A 14879-nucleotide genomic window follows, 5' to 3' on the forward strand; every position below is an offset into this window, starting at 1 on the left:
TTATTTGTGTGGCCTTTCCTCAATCACCCCTTGGCTGCATGGAAAGCGTCTTGCTTCTTTGTGGGCTCGATCCATTTCCTGCCTCTCGCCATTTCAGTCTCTTCCACAGCATCATCACCAACCATCCTTGCTCTCTACTTCGCGGGATGTCGTTGTGAGTCCAGTCGACTGTGTATATGTATACCCCCAAGGTCTCTCCCCCAACCACATACCGCCCTAAACAAGTCTCTCTGCAAGCTACTCCCCATATGACCAACTGTCTCCCACGCCTACATCATCCCCATCACCATCATCAATCGTCATATCATCTTCCCACCCACCTGCCTTAGATACACATACACTCCGCCCTGCCTTCGGCCCAGTCCGCGCCCGTACTGCCCGCTATCTCGCTACCCGCCCGTCCACTACCGACTGGGCATATAGCCTCGCCGCCCCACAGTCTGGCCGGCGGCTCTCGTTCTGTATATCAGCAATGGCTGTCGTTGTTGCCTCTCACCACGCTGGATTGTGGCCCCGACGAACTGACCAGCACACTATGCATATGCCTAACATGAACATGTCTGGTGTCATGCCCTCCTACGACCCTCATTCGAGGGCGGTGACGAACCCACCGACCTCGAGGCCATTCCAACCGACAAGCTCCCATATGGAAATGCAGATGCCCATGTTTCCAAGTAGCACGACCTCATACCAGTCGGGATCGGGGGCGTTCGCTTTCGATTCTGTTGGTATCAATCCGTACAACATGCAGCAGCCATTTCCCGTCAACTTTGGCCCGAATCTCAACCACAATGTACCACCATACGCTGGATCTACCGGTCATGCAGCACAGCAGTCGCAAAGGAACGCCCGGAATGCATACGCTCTCGAGAGACCAAATGCCTCCGTCAAACCGGAGCACGGCTCTCCTGTGCAGCCCCACCATTTCTATAACAACATACCGTACGGCGAGGACCGCCTGCGGTCAGGATCGGAAGCCGCCGATCCAAACAACATCAACTTTGTCACCGACGTGGACACCCTCATGAAAGCGATCCAGTCGAAGGAGACTGGGAAGTCACAGCAGCGTGACTCGAGTCCTGAGGTAGGACACTAGGAGCATTCTATCCTTCAGCCCAAAGCTAACTCAGAGAAGCAGGAAAAGCCAATCAAGCCGGGCCAGAAACCTAAGAAGAGGTATCTGTGCACCATAGAGAACTGTGGCAAGAGCTTCTACCAGAAGACCCATCTGGAGATCCATACCCGGGCCCATACTGGCGTCAAGCCCTTTGTGAGTACTTTGTCACCGGGGGTAGTTAGAAAGGGATCAAAGGCTAATGCTACAGACAGCTATGTAAAGAGCCTTCGTGCGGACAGCGGTTCTCACAGCTTGGCAACCTCAAGGTTGGTTTACGCCTTTCATTCGTATGCAAGTGCTATAACTGACCATAATAGACACACGAAAGACGACATACAGGCGAGCGACCATACAGTTGCGAGGTATGTGGGAAGACCTTTGCACAGCGTGGCAACGTCCGCGCGCACAAGATCGTCCACCAGCCTAATAAGCCGTTTACTTGCAAGCTTGACGATTGCGGTAAACAATTTACCCAACTCGGTAACCTCAAGGTAAGACACCGTCGGCTGCAGTGCAGCAGTACCATGCTAGTGGCTAACCCTTGTTTGAACAGTCGCATCAGAACAAATTCCACGCCAACACCCTTCAATACCTGACCAAGAAGTTCGGCACGATCAGCTCAGGCGAGTACGTATCCGAAGAGGAGAAGGGCCTCTGGGAATACTTCTCCACGTTGTACAAGAACTCGAACAAGGGCATCAAAGGCCGCGGCAAAGACAGACGAATACCAGTGATCAGCACACCCTCGTCGGGGCCTTCGAGCACATCATCAGGATACTCGCCTACGACGGCTACATCGATGGACCGGAACTACAACGCAGTCTACCACCACCATCATCACCATCACAACCACACCCACTCCGGCAGCGAGCGCGGAAGCCGAAGCTCGTCCATGTCCTCGGATTACGATGCCAAGCCCACGACAGCGGAGTCCTACGACTTCAATGCGCCTCTGCAGTCGGGTTTCCAAAGCCAAGGGTTCGACGACACAGCGTTCCCAGAGCGCAGGTTGTACTAGGATGACCACGCGAATTCTTCTTCTCTTTTTCCTATTCCAGCTTATGTCTCGTCATTTCAGAGGCATGTATAAACGAAGAAAACAACAACACGAGCTCCGCCTATGCATCTTGTAGGGGTGCTTCGGAGATCATTCAGGTCCCACCCAGTACCCCCGGTTTGGGGTGGAACCTCTTTTTGTATATGAACGAACCAACGAACTACCGAACGAACGACCAACCAGGTGGGGTGTATATGTTGCCCGGCATTTGGGTGTATTCGCGTGGAGATTTTCATGATTCTTTTCCTATTCTTTTCCTATTCTTTTCTTTTCTACCTTGTCATTAAATTCTCCGTTACGTTTATGTTTGGTCGATGGGGAGGGGAGGGACGGGGGAAGAGGTTGGTGGGTTGAGTGGACATGGGTAATTGCATCCGCCTCATCATCTTCATCGTCATCCCCATCATGATGTACGTTTCCTAGCGTCGGGATTGGCTTTTTGGATCGTTCTGTTTTTTAGTTGATACTACGGATATACCCATATATTTTAGCACCGTCATGGTCGGTTTCGCATGGCAAAAGCCAGCGGTTTGGAGGAAGACCGGGGACATCATTGAGATCTCAAAAAATGGATTTCCTACATTCGTCCATCTTGAAATTGCCAATCTCTACCGCTCATTGCCGTGACATTACTATGAGAAAAACAAGGCATTGCCGTCAGGCTACACTCTACTCTCATTCAATTGCAACAAACCAACATCCAACAACGGTGCCGTATCGTAGGAACACCTCCGATAGGCGTGAGCCAGCCAGGATGACCAGCAAGAGCCGTGGCTGTACCCGGGGGTGCGGGAGTCCGGACGATCGTGAATCTTTGTATTTCCCATCCCGTTCGTCCAATAAACATACGACAACACTTGCAGTCGAAGCAAAGGGTGTCCCTGGCATGCCCTGCCCTTGCCAATGTATCGTCCTCGTCCTCCATGCAATGCAATGAAGGCAAGATATCTCACACACATGTACGATACATGGCTGTGCGTACGTGCCGTACATACCGACCGGCTCACCGCCCACTCGCACAGCCAGGCAAACACACGGTGGAGGCTGAGAGGAATAACGCCTGCGGCACGCGGGAGGGGGGGAGAAGGGAAGCGCAATCTTGATTCATTCATTTGCATCTTGAACGCCCGACCGCCGAGTACTAAGTGAGTAAAAACGCAGGCCTGCAGCACTTGATCGAAGGCACCAACGAATCAATGGAAATCCAGAAAAAATAACCATATCTATACTCCTGCTCTTATGAAACTTCCTCTCCCGTTCGTATGTATACATAGTACAACACCGCACCGCATCGTAACAGTAATCATGGCCTCAAGATGAAGGCATTGAGGACGCTCGCTCGCTCGCTCGCTTGTCCTGCAGTCATGCCGGCCTGCCAGGGGGACCAACGGAAGCAATGACCATCCGTCCCCGCGAGCGAGATCTCCCTCCCCCTCGTACAGTGTAGATCATCACGTCTAGCGAGTTGCTTATCTCGGGGTTCCATCTGTCTGTATTTCCCTTTTCCTTTCCTACCGCGAAGTAAGCTTCTCCACCCAACTTCTTCGGCGATGGGATGGGGAAGTACTTTGGCATCGTGGTAGAGTGACATTGCTGTACAGATAAATCTCGGGCATAGATTGGGGGAGGGAGGGGAGGGTGCTAGTGGGGAGTATTGGGTTCGACACACCCCTGTATAGAATGAAACATCGATGCTTTGTAATTATTTTGAAGAAGAAGACGATGCGTGTCCAATTAGGAACCATTTACCTTCCGATCCGGTCGGCAATCATAATTCAGAGATGCCCGAACCGAGACGGCAGGTTTTTAGCATCCGTAAAGACTATGTTCTCACGGTGCAGAAACGAAGAATCTAAGTGGTCAATTGATTAATTGATTGTTCAGGTCGCGAGTGCGGATATCTGGCGTTGGATGACGGTCACTTTAGAGTTGGCACTGGCGCAATCGCTTCATGCTTTCTTTTTCCTCCTTTTCCACGCGGGACGACGGAAGGGAGAAAGGGAAGAATCGAAGGGGAGGGAGACTGAAGTCCAGCCAGCCGTGCCGGGCGTAATCTTTGTTGTGGATGTGATTGCTGGGTGAACGTGCCGATTAGGGCCGAATACAGCTGCGCATTCTGTCCGCCTGGCCAGTCAGTCCACAGGCCGAGTGCGTATTCGTACGAATGTATGTGCAGCAATCACGGTACAAGAGACCGAGACGTCTACGCCAATCAATCTGCCTTGTGCACTGCTACTGCTGATGCGATGTGCCGTTGGTACGAGGACGTTGCATCGTGTTGTGTTGTGTTGGTTTCACGGTACCCTACAGCCCTACCGGAGGATTTATTTTATTGTTTGCTAGGAACGGATACGAGGGATTGTGTTGGTGGTGATGCACATAGCTGAGAGATCAGACGTTGGTTTCGAAGATCAACGGACGTGCAGGAAAATACATGGAGAGAATACAACAACCATGGTTGTTTTCCTGGGGTGGACGAAATCGTTGACCGTATGGATGATCGCCAGAGGTTCGAGCATCGTACATCCAAAAGAGGACGAGGTGCGTTATTGCAATTCGATTCGAAGCATACCGAAGCGAACACGCAATGCAGAGGCAGATATGCACAATATACCCACCCAGCCAGTGAAGTCTTTCTGCCATCCTCCTGACGCCCCCATTTTCTCATCCCACACTCTTCACCCAGAGGGCCCCCAACCAACAACGTCCTTGGAAGCGCGGGTCCCCCCCAATCCGGCAACATACGGTCACCGTGCGAGGGCTTTGCAACCCACGCGGACAACAACAAGAGGCATAGACAGGTGGAGTGGAAATGTCACTCTAGGCTGCTTGGGGAAATACTAGCCCTCACCAATGCCATTCACGACATTTCCGGACTGGGAGCATCGTCGTCTCTGTCTCTTTCCAGACATCCATCCCACCCTCTTATGGTAATGATTGTAGCTACAGCACAAAGTTAGTTAAGATTTCGTACCGGTGTGTTCGGCAGGCGAGGTAAAAATTTAATACTAATATCTCTTTCACCGCTTGCGCGCGTGCTTGAACCTCCCCTTGGAGGAACTACTCTACCTGCATCTTCTTTGTCCGGTCTTATGTATGCATGTCTTTACATATACGTACATACGTATGCACGAGTGAAAATAAAGGAGATCTCACGCGATCTTAGATAGAGAAACGCATTTATGATCTGCGCTGCGCTGCGTTTGTCCGCTATCATTCGACACGCTCTTATCTCGGCTTGTCAACTCCGCAAGCCCTGATCTGATCTGATCTGATGGAAGAGAGCCACAAATGCATAAATCTGATGTTCTCCTTGGCTTGAGACTGGAAAGGGAAATAACAGAGGGCTGATGCAGTCATGATCTCCTGCGATCGATATGCGCCGGTCCCGTCCTCACTCCCGTCAAGGCATGCTGATACCCCGAGTTCTATCGGACGGCCGGCCGCCTGAGGAGGACAAGTGCTTTGTTGCGCGTATGTCCGTTGCGATTCGAAGTACACGTGGGCTGTGCGAGTAAATACCGATGGGGACTCTTGTTTCCTTTGCGATTTAGTGTCGAGTTAGTTCGAGTCGTGTGTACGTGAACATCATAGCAACCCCGACGTACGCACTAATTGTTCATATGATGCAATCTCCATTCCGGGATTCAATCTATGGGTCTCCGTAACGGTGTGCACGAGGGAGCCTCTTCTAAACCTACGTAAGTGTCAAGTTTTCGGAGAGTAAAATTTTGTACTTGGAGATTCTGTGCATAAGTCGATCTAGCCTGAGAGATATAGAGGGTCTTTATTTGCTTGTTTGATGGTTCATCTGTAAGATTTGCGACCGAAACTGAGGGATCTGCATGCATTGTTGCTTACCTTACCTACCTTATGTTTTACTCGATTAGGATCTCACTTCGCTACTGTATCAAACAGACATGGACTTGTAGCAGCCTTGAGAGAGAGCCACATCTAGAGTCGAGGCAGGGGGTCGCCATGTGTACTTGTGTATTAAAGAAGCAAGACAGTGTACGGGGTATGGCAGCTTTAGAGCGTAAATGCGACGGACCGCGTCTTGTACAGCATTCCTGTGATTTGTATGGCTTTGCCTTTCTGGTGTAATGATGTATACTCCGTACAGGAAGAGGAATAATGACTGCGTCTACACAGAACTATGTGTTCGACCACTCTGAGATATTCCTGTTTTAGGTATCCCGTGCCTGTTCAAGGATGCATGCACTCGACATTGCGTACTGTTGAGAACGATTCCAGTATAGTTCATCATGGTATCAACCCACGCATGACCATATACAACTACGAGATGTATCACCGTCGCACGCGATAGACATTTATCTGCCTCACTGTTTCTATCTATCTATCTCTTTATCGGCCGGCCCTTATCCACTGCCCATCCTATCCATTAGAGAAGTATTCGACATCGGTCCCGAGTCGACGCCCACCCCGTTCAGCATTCACTATTATTGCGAGGGAACGGCGCATGTTCAGTACAGGACTCGGTACACCACCCACGCCCCAACTAATGCCAATGCCAGAAGCCACGGAAAACACAAGGGACAGCCGCCATCCCACTCGGCGCATGACAAGACAAGAAGGTCGTGCTGATCACTGCACGCCGCGCTATGCGTGTTTAGCGATAGTGTGGTCGGGGATGTCAATGTACACTGTATACTTGCAAGTTTGAAGAGATATCGCACCCACGGGGAACAGGCTAGCAAGTCATTCACTACAGTAGTCTCGTTACTTTCGTCAAGATAGCCCTCGTCCATCACTGTCGAGGTATGAGCTGTAACTGTAACTGTTGATGGCTGTTCGCCGATTAGCACTGCTTACGGGCTTCCATCCCCCTCTTCGCCTCTCGTTCCTCGTTTACCGGCCCTTCACGAACCCGCCCGTGTCCCCCCTAACCCTTTCCCCATACACCCCCATTCCCCATCTGTGTTCCCCATCCAGCTCATCGCCAGGCCAAGCGCAACGCCTCCTTCCCACCATTCTCCCGCATCTGAAACTTACCGCTGTGCTGGGCCTCGCCTCATTTACACTCTCCTGCTGCTGGCTTGCCTTACCGCTTACCCAGGACAATCGTTGCTGCATAAATCCGAACTACTCTGGTGACCGCCGCGTCCTCTGATTTGTTCTTTGATCTTTCATAAATACACACCGAGAACGGCACGGCTTCTCCAAGCTTTTGATCTTACTGCCGTAACCCCATGAACCCGTTGCCGTGTGTCTGGTAAGTTTTTGCTCCTCGGCCCGGGGGGCTGGCACCATCAGTTGCACTCGATCGCTTATGCAGACATTGGCCAATTCGGCTCAGCCAAGCAAGCCCCCAATAGGCAGTGTAAAACCACTTAGTCAGTCGAAGGAATTGACTATTCATACTCATCTGGATGACACTTATCTGGAAGATGATGTCAGTATAATCGTTCGGGTTAAGATATCCTGGCGATGAGATGTCGACGCAAACTGTCGATAGTCAAACGCCATCGTCCTCCTACCTGCAACAAACAGAAACAGGATGCAGTTCTCTGAACCCGAGTTGCCGGGGCTGAACTCAGCTCGATCTCACGATTCAAACCGAGGAGTCATGGGCATTCCCACATTCGTACCAATCTCATCGCCGACTTGCCCCTCGCCATCGTGAGGTCCCAATTGCCTGCATCCGAAGACTCGGGAGCGTGGGTCCCGAGTACCAGTAACCACACACACCTCTACCCCAAACTGTGTTCGCACAACATCGTAACGAGAAACTCCACATCAGCCATGTCTCCAAACAGCCAAAGAAAAAGAATCAAAACGAATACATGCACGCTCCGCTCTGTACTCTCACTCGTATCTCCACTTCCACAACACCCCCCTTCCCTGGCCCTCCTCATCCCTAAACTTACCAGTACCATGTAACCACCCACACCGACAAACGCATACACAGTGGCACACACGCTCGCACAGCCCAAACTCACAAGGTGAAAGCAGCTCTGTGCATCGTACACCGAGACACACAGCATGCACGCCCTTACTCAATCAATCGATCATTCATTCCATCCATCGGCCTTCCCTGTCCACCCCGCTCCCGAAATGAAACCTCACCAAGGATATCCATTCATGTCGTACTGAACGCCATTCTCCCATGCACATATACATGTCTGTACGACCTTGACAACGAATCTGTGCTGTACACGGCGCTTCTAGATCAGTTTGATTCCGTGGTACTGGGAATGGGCTGACGGCTCCATGAGAAAGAAGGAACCTCAAGCAAGTTCTGTCAAAAAAAGTGATTCAGCTCATTCCTTCCCTTGGGACGCTACATCCACCCCGGGATTCTAGTTTCCCTTGAGGTTAGTGTTACGGTACCGGAACCTATGAGGACAGAGAAGGCGTCAAGTACTTGGGACGGAAGTCGGAGATCGTGGCCAGAGGGCTCGATGACACCCAAGGATAAGTCACGTGACACACCATCACGTGAAGGTGATCAAGACTGATCAAGGTGATCAAGGTCTTGGCACAGGCCAAGAAGTTGAGCAGCTTGAGCAGCTTGATCATGATCAAGGTGATCAAGCCTTGGCGAAGTCGAGAAAAAGCCAAGATCTTGAGCAGCTTGATCAAAGGACTAGGAAGGACGGATATATAAGATTGCCAGATTTCATATGTAGGAGTTCTTCGTAGTCAATAACAAATTGTATTTGATCCTTTGGAATTACCTTAGCCAATACAAACGTAGCTTATCCCTTGGGATAGGTTAGAGTTATTACCCGTCTTGATACTTCGCTTTATATCTACTGAACTCTACGATCACCCGATTTACCTTGTGTAGTAAGTCGCCCCTCGTTACATATGACCTCTGCAGCCAATTCTTCATGTTAGCAATGACATAGAGGCTTTCCTTCATGAGAATCTGCAAGGCAGCCTCATACTCTTGTAGTTGCTCCTGGCAGACTATTGCCAATGCCTTGAAGTTTAAATCATTACATAGGTCTCTCATGTCTTCGATGTTCCATTCGCGAGTGACCTGAGGCACTCTGCCAGTATTTGGCTGTTGTTGCGCTGATGATGTATTGTACGGCACGTTCTCTTGAGGTCTCTCGATTGCAATAGTGCTATTGGCTGAAGACGACGATAGAAACCGAGCTTTCGACTTTTGCACGTAGTCAATTTCTTCTAGCAGCGGGCTTTGAGACTCTGTAAATACATGAGTATTTCCACAGAAACTCTCGGATACAAAGAGTAGACGACTAGGAGAAGAGCTTACCTGACGCTAGCTCGTTATCAATGCCTTCATAGCTACCCCGATCCGTCTCTAAGGAGTTACTCTTCTATTTGATAGTTTCGGCTTTGTTTGGGTTTTTAGCTGCTTCTGTACCTAACCTATCTCTAGATAGATCCTAGGAGGGTATCCTGTAGGATGATTAAAATAGATTGTGACACTAACTATTAACATAAAGCTAAGGACCTGATAATTATATTAGCTATTACATATAGCAAATAACTAAATAAGGCATCTAACTTACATGTTGTACATCAGCTGTACAGGACTGTATATCCGGGTCGACGATACTTGTACTTAGGAAGATCCATGGACATGAACTATTAACACTGTGTTCTATCTGTTAACATCTACCAATGGACTTTTTAGTTACATCTAGGTTCCTCATAGCCAGCCTGGGTAAGATTAAATCATCATATCATTAAACAGGACTTTGTACCCCTAGAATTAAATTAGGGACAAATTTACATCAAAATATAAATGTAATAAAACAGATCAAACGTTTATTGATCATTCAGCGAAAGCGCAATCGCTCGAGCTACCTCATCCTGATCAAAGCCAGATTCCTGTCTTCTCATATTGGCCATGACTTCCTCACGCCTGCTGAGCTCCATCGCCATTGCAATTTCGTTTTCAGTCTCGGATCCTGTTATCTGTGGAATAGCAGAATTATCGCCCACCTGTCCATTAAGTTGATGCACTAGTGCCTCATGCTGCTCGTGCAAAGATCCACTCAAACCGGCATCAAGCTCGTACACCCCTTCTAAAGGTGCAGACAGAGTCCCGGCATTACTTTCAGGCAGAGGGAACATTGTTTCAGGAGGCCTTCGTGATGCCTCTCTGCGGCGTCGTTCCCAGTCTGTTACGTCATCTGGGGTCTCCGGGTATATACCGAGGCTACTATGATTCCTCTCGGATTCCGGAATGTTGCGCAGAGTCAATATTTCACTATCGCTAGCTGGGCGCTGCTGTTGTTGAGCGGCCTGGTGCCGTCTCACGCGAAGGCTTTGGCGCTTGGTGGCCATCTTTGATCTCTCGAGATTCGGTGAGCTGGGTGTGGCTGTCGGGCAGTCAGTATCGTGGTGTTGAAATTAAATATATTTACTAAACTTACGTTGTCGTCTCAGTGATTCTTCGTCGGTGACACTTCGTGGGAATCCACTGATTGAGTAGCCGGAGCTTGCTTCCCGCTCGTTCACCAAATACATATTCATTGACAGGATGGCCGTCTCTGTGGTCATGGGTATTGCGATGGACTCCATGCGAAAGATGCTTCGCTCTATCATGTCACGTATTATTTCAGCCGTGATGCACACTGTCTGTGCACTTTCAAGAAGCGCAACTTCATGGATGCGGAAGAAGGGCTGAAAATTTGCCTTCTGGTGCTTGCGAAGATAGATCCCCAGGTTGCGGATATTCTCGGAGCCAACTGCGAATCTGCAGCGTATGCTTCCTATCTTGATTTAGTATTGTATACAGACGGGAGAAAATCAACTCACCTTGTATGACGATATCTCCATCGCCTACCATTCGGGGTAGGCCCGACTTTTCAAAGTAGAAGGAACTTGCAACGAGTCGGTGGGCAATAGCTTTGATCTTTAAACCTAAGCTGGTTGTTGGTCCTAATTTTTTCTGAATTTCAAATTGCAAAGTCTGTAATTGGGCCTTATCGTCCATCTTAGGAGTGCGGTTGGACGTTCTTGGATTCATCCGTATGTATCGGCTGGCTGCAATGGGTGAAGATGCTGTGATCTCTTGACGGAACTCTTTCCAGGTGTTCTCTGCATCGAGCACGCTTTCAACACGCTTTGTGAGAATTGTAAGCCACGATTCAATCTCTGCGAAGCCGCTCAAAGCCGCCATTGAACGTTTTTTTTTGACTGTTGGGCTTGCTTCATACAACTTTCTGCGCATCTGCATACGCCTGTTGTCACCTCTGTCAACGTTGAGAAAGGTTTCTGGCTCATCAATTCCATGCCGGCCCGTTCCAAGCGAGAGCAAAATGTCCGGGTGGCACCTCTCGGCATCTGGCCATAGAAGTTTGCTTTCGTAATTTGCTATCCGCACAGGGTTATTGTGGAAGACCGCGCCGTCCAAGAAACCTTCTTTTGTCCGCTCATTCCGGAAGGGCTTAAAAAACGTTGGAGCAGCCGATGTCGCCCGTGCCCTGAAAAGAAGTCAGTATATTGCTCAACCTGGCGGCAACCATTGGAGGCACTGACGCTTCTCGAATCATCACATCATCTTCAGGATGATGGGGCCGTTTCAATCGATAGTGAACTGTAAGTATCTGTGAGTAAACCAGTCCGAGATTCGATATCAAGACATTCTTACTCTCTTCATCGTCTACACGATTATAATTCGTGAATATCACAGCTTGTTCGCCTGTTTCCGTTGCAGAGGTCACCGCAACCTTACGCCCGCTGCGAGGTGTATGGAGTTCTCCACCGAATAAGGCCTCATTGCCAAAGCATTCTTTCAGTGCGTCATCCAGTGGCTGCGTGCGATACTTTGTCTTGCCCAAAGTCACACCACCGAAGATCTTTCGTGTGAAGGCTTTGTCTATAAGTCGGGTGAACATGTTCATGCAATCTTCAACACGCCAATTCTTGACACCAAGCCCAAGAGCCAATATACCACCAGTACTATCAATGAATCAGTTCATGGCGTCGATTCAAGAGATGCCTAGTTTGAGCACGTACCTGGTCCCTACAATCAGGTCGAAAAAATCTTGTATCGGAATGCCATCACCGAGTTCTGCTTGGATATGTCGTAACACTTCCAGGATCACGATGCCCCTCATTCCACCCCTGAAAGAGTTAGTTATAGATCTAAGATTAAGCATTGCACTGCTTACCCATCCAAAGATAAGATACGCACGCCAGCTAATGGTGGCTTGAAGTATATCTCGGAAGGACTCCTGAACTGGTCGTGCTGATGGAGTGGACAAGCGGGAAATGTGTATAATCCCTGCAGGTCATTGCTTTGCTCGCCATAATCTTTGATGCAAGTAGTGCAAAGAACGTGACCGCATGCAAGCGGATGCTCAGCCAGATTCCGTAGACAGCAGAAGCATGAGGAATGACTGGTGTAGCGAATTGCTCCACCAGCGTCGTGGAAAAATCGATTGACGTTGGCAAGATGCAGATCAGTGACGGTAGCCAACTCGTCTGTGACAGGAGAAGTGACCATCTTCCCAGCTAGCTCAGACTGAAAACCGGTTGTGTATTTTCGCAGGTGATGAGACCATGATTCAGCAAAGTTGTCAAAGGTGAAACCAGACACATAAGCTCCACTTCCGATAATGGTTCCGCGCTGATTTTGGTGCCCCTTAGTATGGCGTTCTCTAACGTTGACACATCGTCCACCATGTCGATTCTGAAACGTGCAGGGCCAGTAAACAGCGCAGAAGTCGTCTAAGGCATTATCACAGTATTCAAGATACTGTTTTTCCAGAATTTGCTCCGGTGTTCCTGTAAATCGAGCCATATTAAGTATAGACACTCTGATTTAGCTGGGCTTGACACATACCTCGGAAACCTTGGCGAACGCAGTCAAGAAGAATGCAGGAAGATACCATGTAACTCAACTCTTCGAAGATTCTTCTGGGATTATCGACATACCGTGACTTTAGGGCCACAGCCAGCTTCAGTATGTTGCCTCCAAAATCGAGGGGGATTGGATTGATTTTGAAGGAAACATCCATGAAATCAAAAGGTTTGTGCAGATCGCTGGCGAAGTGATCATATGCACATTGTAAGTATACGTTGAGTGTCTCTGAATTTGACAGCATGCGAGACTTCCGCTTCGCATTGAATGATTCTGCGCATGTCTTATTGATGATTTCGCGAAGTTTGCTGATCTGGTCGTCAATCATCATGTAACGACCTTCGCCCGGGACTCTGACGACAGTTATCGATGAGTAGAAGCACTCAAGAAGGTGTTTCATGGTCTTGATCTTTTTGCCCCTGGCTCTCCATTCTTCTGCAAGTTGCCGGAATTTCGAGTCACGGTGGATAGCACCAGATATCGTGGACATGAGTGAGTGTGTCGCATGTTCAGAATTCCACTCCTGTGGGTCCACCTTGGTGTCCGTAGCGTTCAGGGCGATGATAGCGTGCGGGAGGGCTGGTTGATTCACGGACTTCTCTAGTGATGTCGACGCCCAGTTTATGAGCATCGAAAGCACTGTAGACTCAAAGGTTCTTAAGGAACAGGTTAGCAGTGTTCGTGTCACATTCAAGATGCAAAAACGGAAAGATTCCTTACTTTGGATTCCTCAGTACAAACACAATCGCATCCGAGAAGGTGTACAACAGTCGAGGATACAGCTCTGTGACTGCATACTGTCTTTTGGACGTGCTTTCTGAATTGGCCCATGTAATGTCTCGCTGGGTAGAGTAAAGCGGGTTGGACTTTTTCCGACGTTTGACATTGTCCTTGGGCATGTGATGGTAACCGGCCTTTCCGCGAAGGTCATTTCCAGCGCGTTCTCGGTACTTTGCGGCCATTGGAGTGTTCTCGCCTCCTTCGAGGCCTTCACAGTCTGCATACAGCATAGGATGCTCACCAGCATACGTTGACGGGTCGCTGTACAAGTGAACATCTCCAGATGTTGGTACACTGCCGTTGGATAATGCGCCCGCGACAGGAGAAGGAAACGTCCAGTTGCGTGTTCCATCTCTCCTCTCTTGCTGGTCAATGAGCATTTTGATGAGAGTACTCTTGCCAGCACCTGTCTGACCAATGAACGAGACGAGCTGCGGGTAACGATGCTTGAATTCCCCAGTGTTACTGTCTGCCATGATAGTGGAATAGCGCCCGTAGTCCTTAAGCATGGGTCGATTTTGCTGGTCGCGTGATAGCCCAAACCACGTTGTGTCTTCATCTTCCACGTGAAGTGTTTGTTGCTCATTATGATCTTGTGGTGGAGTCAAGATCTCTTTATACCGCCTAACAATAGACGGATTTGCCTTTTCATGGGGCAAACCATCAGGCCCTTTCCTGCCTGGTCTATGCTGAGCTTGTCGGTCCCAGCAATCATTACAAAAGTCCATGCCACAGTAGGAGCAGTTCCAGATAGGCTGTGTATTGTTCCCACAATCTTCGCAGACTTTTTTCCCTTCTTCTGGTGGCGCTGCTTCACGGACTTGGGATTGCGAAGGCCGGCCAGTGGTCGGAGCCGGATTCGTGACAGCATTGCGAGGAGGGTTTCCATGGCGATAACGATCTGGTACGGATGATCTGCTGATTGGTATCTCTGTAGAGTAGGACGGAGGCCGCGTAGAAGGGGACTTTCCTATGAATGGCAGGTCAGACGTTCGTCTATATGGATTCGACATTATGGACAATTGGATTATGCTTCGTGGACACAAGCAACAAGACGATGCCCCAGGCGTTCAGGCAATGTTTTCTCCCCAACCTGCGTGTACTAGCTGGGGTTT

At 49.4% G+C, this 14879-nt stretch overlaps 4 protein-coding genes across 4 annotated transcripts; 2 read left to right on the forward strand and 2 right to left on the reverse strand.

Annotated features, from left to right (window-relative positions):
• Positions 1 to 472: 472 nt before the first annotated feature.
• Positions 473 to 2135, forward strand: BU24DRAFT_464893 (uncharacterized protein; the record flags this gene model as incomplete). The annotated part of the gene is made up of 5 exons (XM_033532233.1): positions 473 to 1084; positions 1139 to 1270; positions 1330 to 1383; positions 1435 to 1608; positions 1671 to 2135. The coding sequence occupies 5 exons, from the start codon at positions 473 to 475 to the stop codon at positions 2133 to 2135; spliced, it is 1437 nt and encodes a 478-aa protein (XP_033380844.1).
• A 2452-nt stretch (positions 2136 to 4587) lies between these two features.
• Positions 4588 to 5065, forward strand: BU24DRAFT_253228 (uncharacterized protein). The gene has a single exon (XM_033522416.1). The coding sequence runs from the start codon at positions 4629 to 4631 to the stop codon at positions 5016 to 5018; it is 390 nt and encodes a 129-aa protein (XP_033380845.1). The 5' UTR covers positions 4588 to 4628; the 3' UTR covers positions 5019 to 5065.
• A 1438-nt stretch (positions 5066 to 6503) lies between these two features.
• Positions 6504 to 6893, reverse strand: BU24DRAFT_425153 (uncharacterized protein). Its single transcript, XM_033528669.1, has one exon. It carries the CDS (start codon positions 6753 to 6755, stop codon positions 6570 to 6572), a length of 186 nt encoding a protein of 61 aa, XP_033380846.1. The 5' UTR covers positions 6756 to 6893; the 3' UTR covers positions 6504 to 6569.
• Positions 6894 to 9793: 2900 nt separating this feature from the next.
• Positions 9794 to 14862, reverse strand: BU24DRAFT_442957 (uncharacterized protein). The gene is made up of 9 exons (XM_033530561.1): positions 13705 to 14862; positions 12967 to 13640; positions 12293 to 12908; positions 12138 to 12245; positions 11770 to 12080; positions 11658 to 11715; positions 10935 to 11602; positions 10550 to 10888; positions 9794 to 10495 (listed from the first exon to the last, which is right to left on the reverse strand). Exons 1-9 carry the CDS (start codon positions 14775 to 14777, stop codon positions 9939 to 9941), a joined length of 4404 nt encoding a protein of 1467 aa, XP_033380847.1. The 5' UTR covers positions 14778 to 14862; the 3' UTR covers positions 9794 to 9938.
• Between the last annotated feature and the right edge of the window lie 17 nt (positions 14863 to 14879).

This window comes from Aaosphaeria arxii (assembly GCF_010015735.1).
Source record: "Aaosphaeria arxii CBS 175.79 unplaced genomic scaffold BU24scaffold_7, whole genome shotgun sequence".
NCBI lineage: Eukaryota > Fungi > Ascomycota > Dothideomycetes > Pleosporales > Aaosphaeria > Aaosphaeria arxii.

Coding starts and splice junctions, on each gene's coding strand:
- BU24DRAFT_253228 (XM_033522416.1), top strand. CDS start 4,629: ATGGTTGTTTTCCTGGGGTGGACGAAATCGTTGACCGTATGGATGATC.
- BU24DRAFT_425153 (XM_033528669.1), bottom strand. CDS start 6,755: ATGCGCCGAGTGGGATGGCGGCTGTCCCTTGTGTTTTCCGTGGCTTCT.
- BU24DRAFT_442957 (XM_033530561.1), bottom strand. CDS start 14,777: ATGTCGAATCCATATAGACGAACGTCTGACCTGCCATTCATAGGAAAG. Junction 12,246..12,292: donor CGTATCTTATCTTTGGATGG/GTAAGCAGTGCA, acceptor TAACTCTTTCAG/GGGTGGAATGAGGGGCATCG. Junction 11,716..11,769: donor TCGTGTAGACGATGAAGAGA/GTAAGAATGTCT, acceptor AGATACTTACAG/TTCACTATCGATTGAAACGG.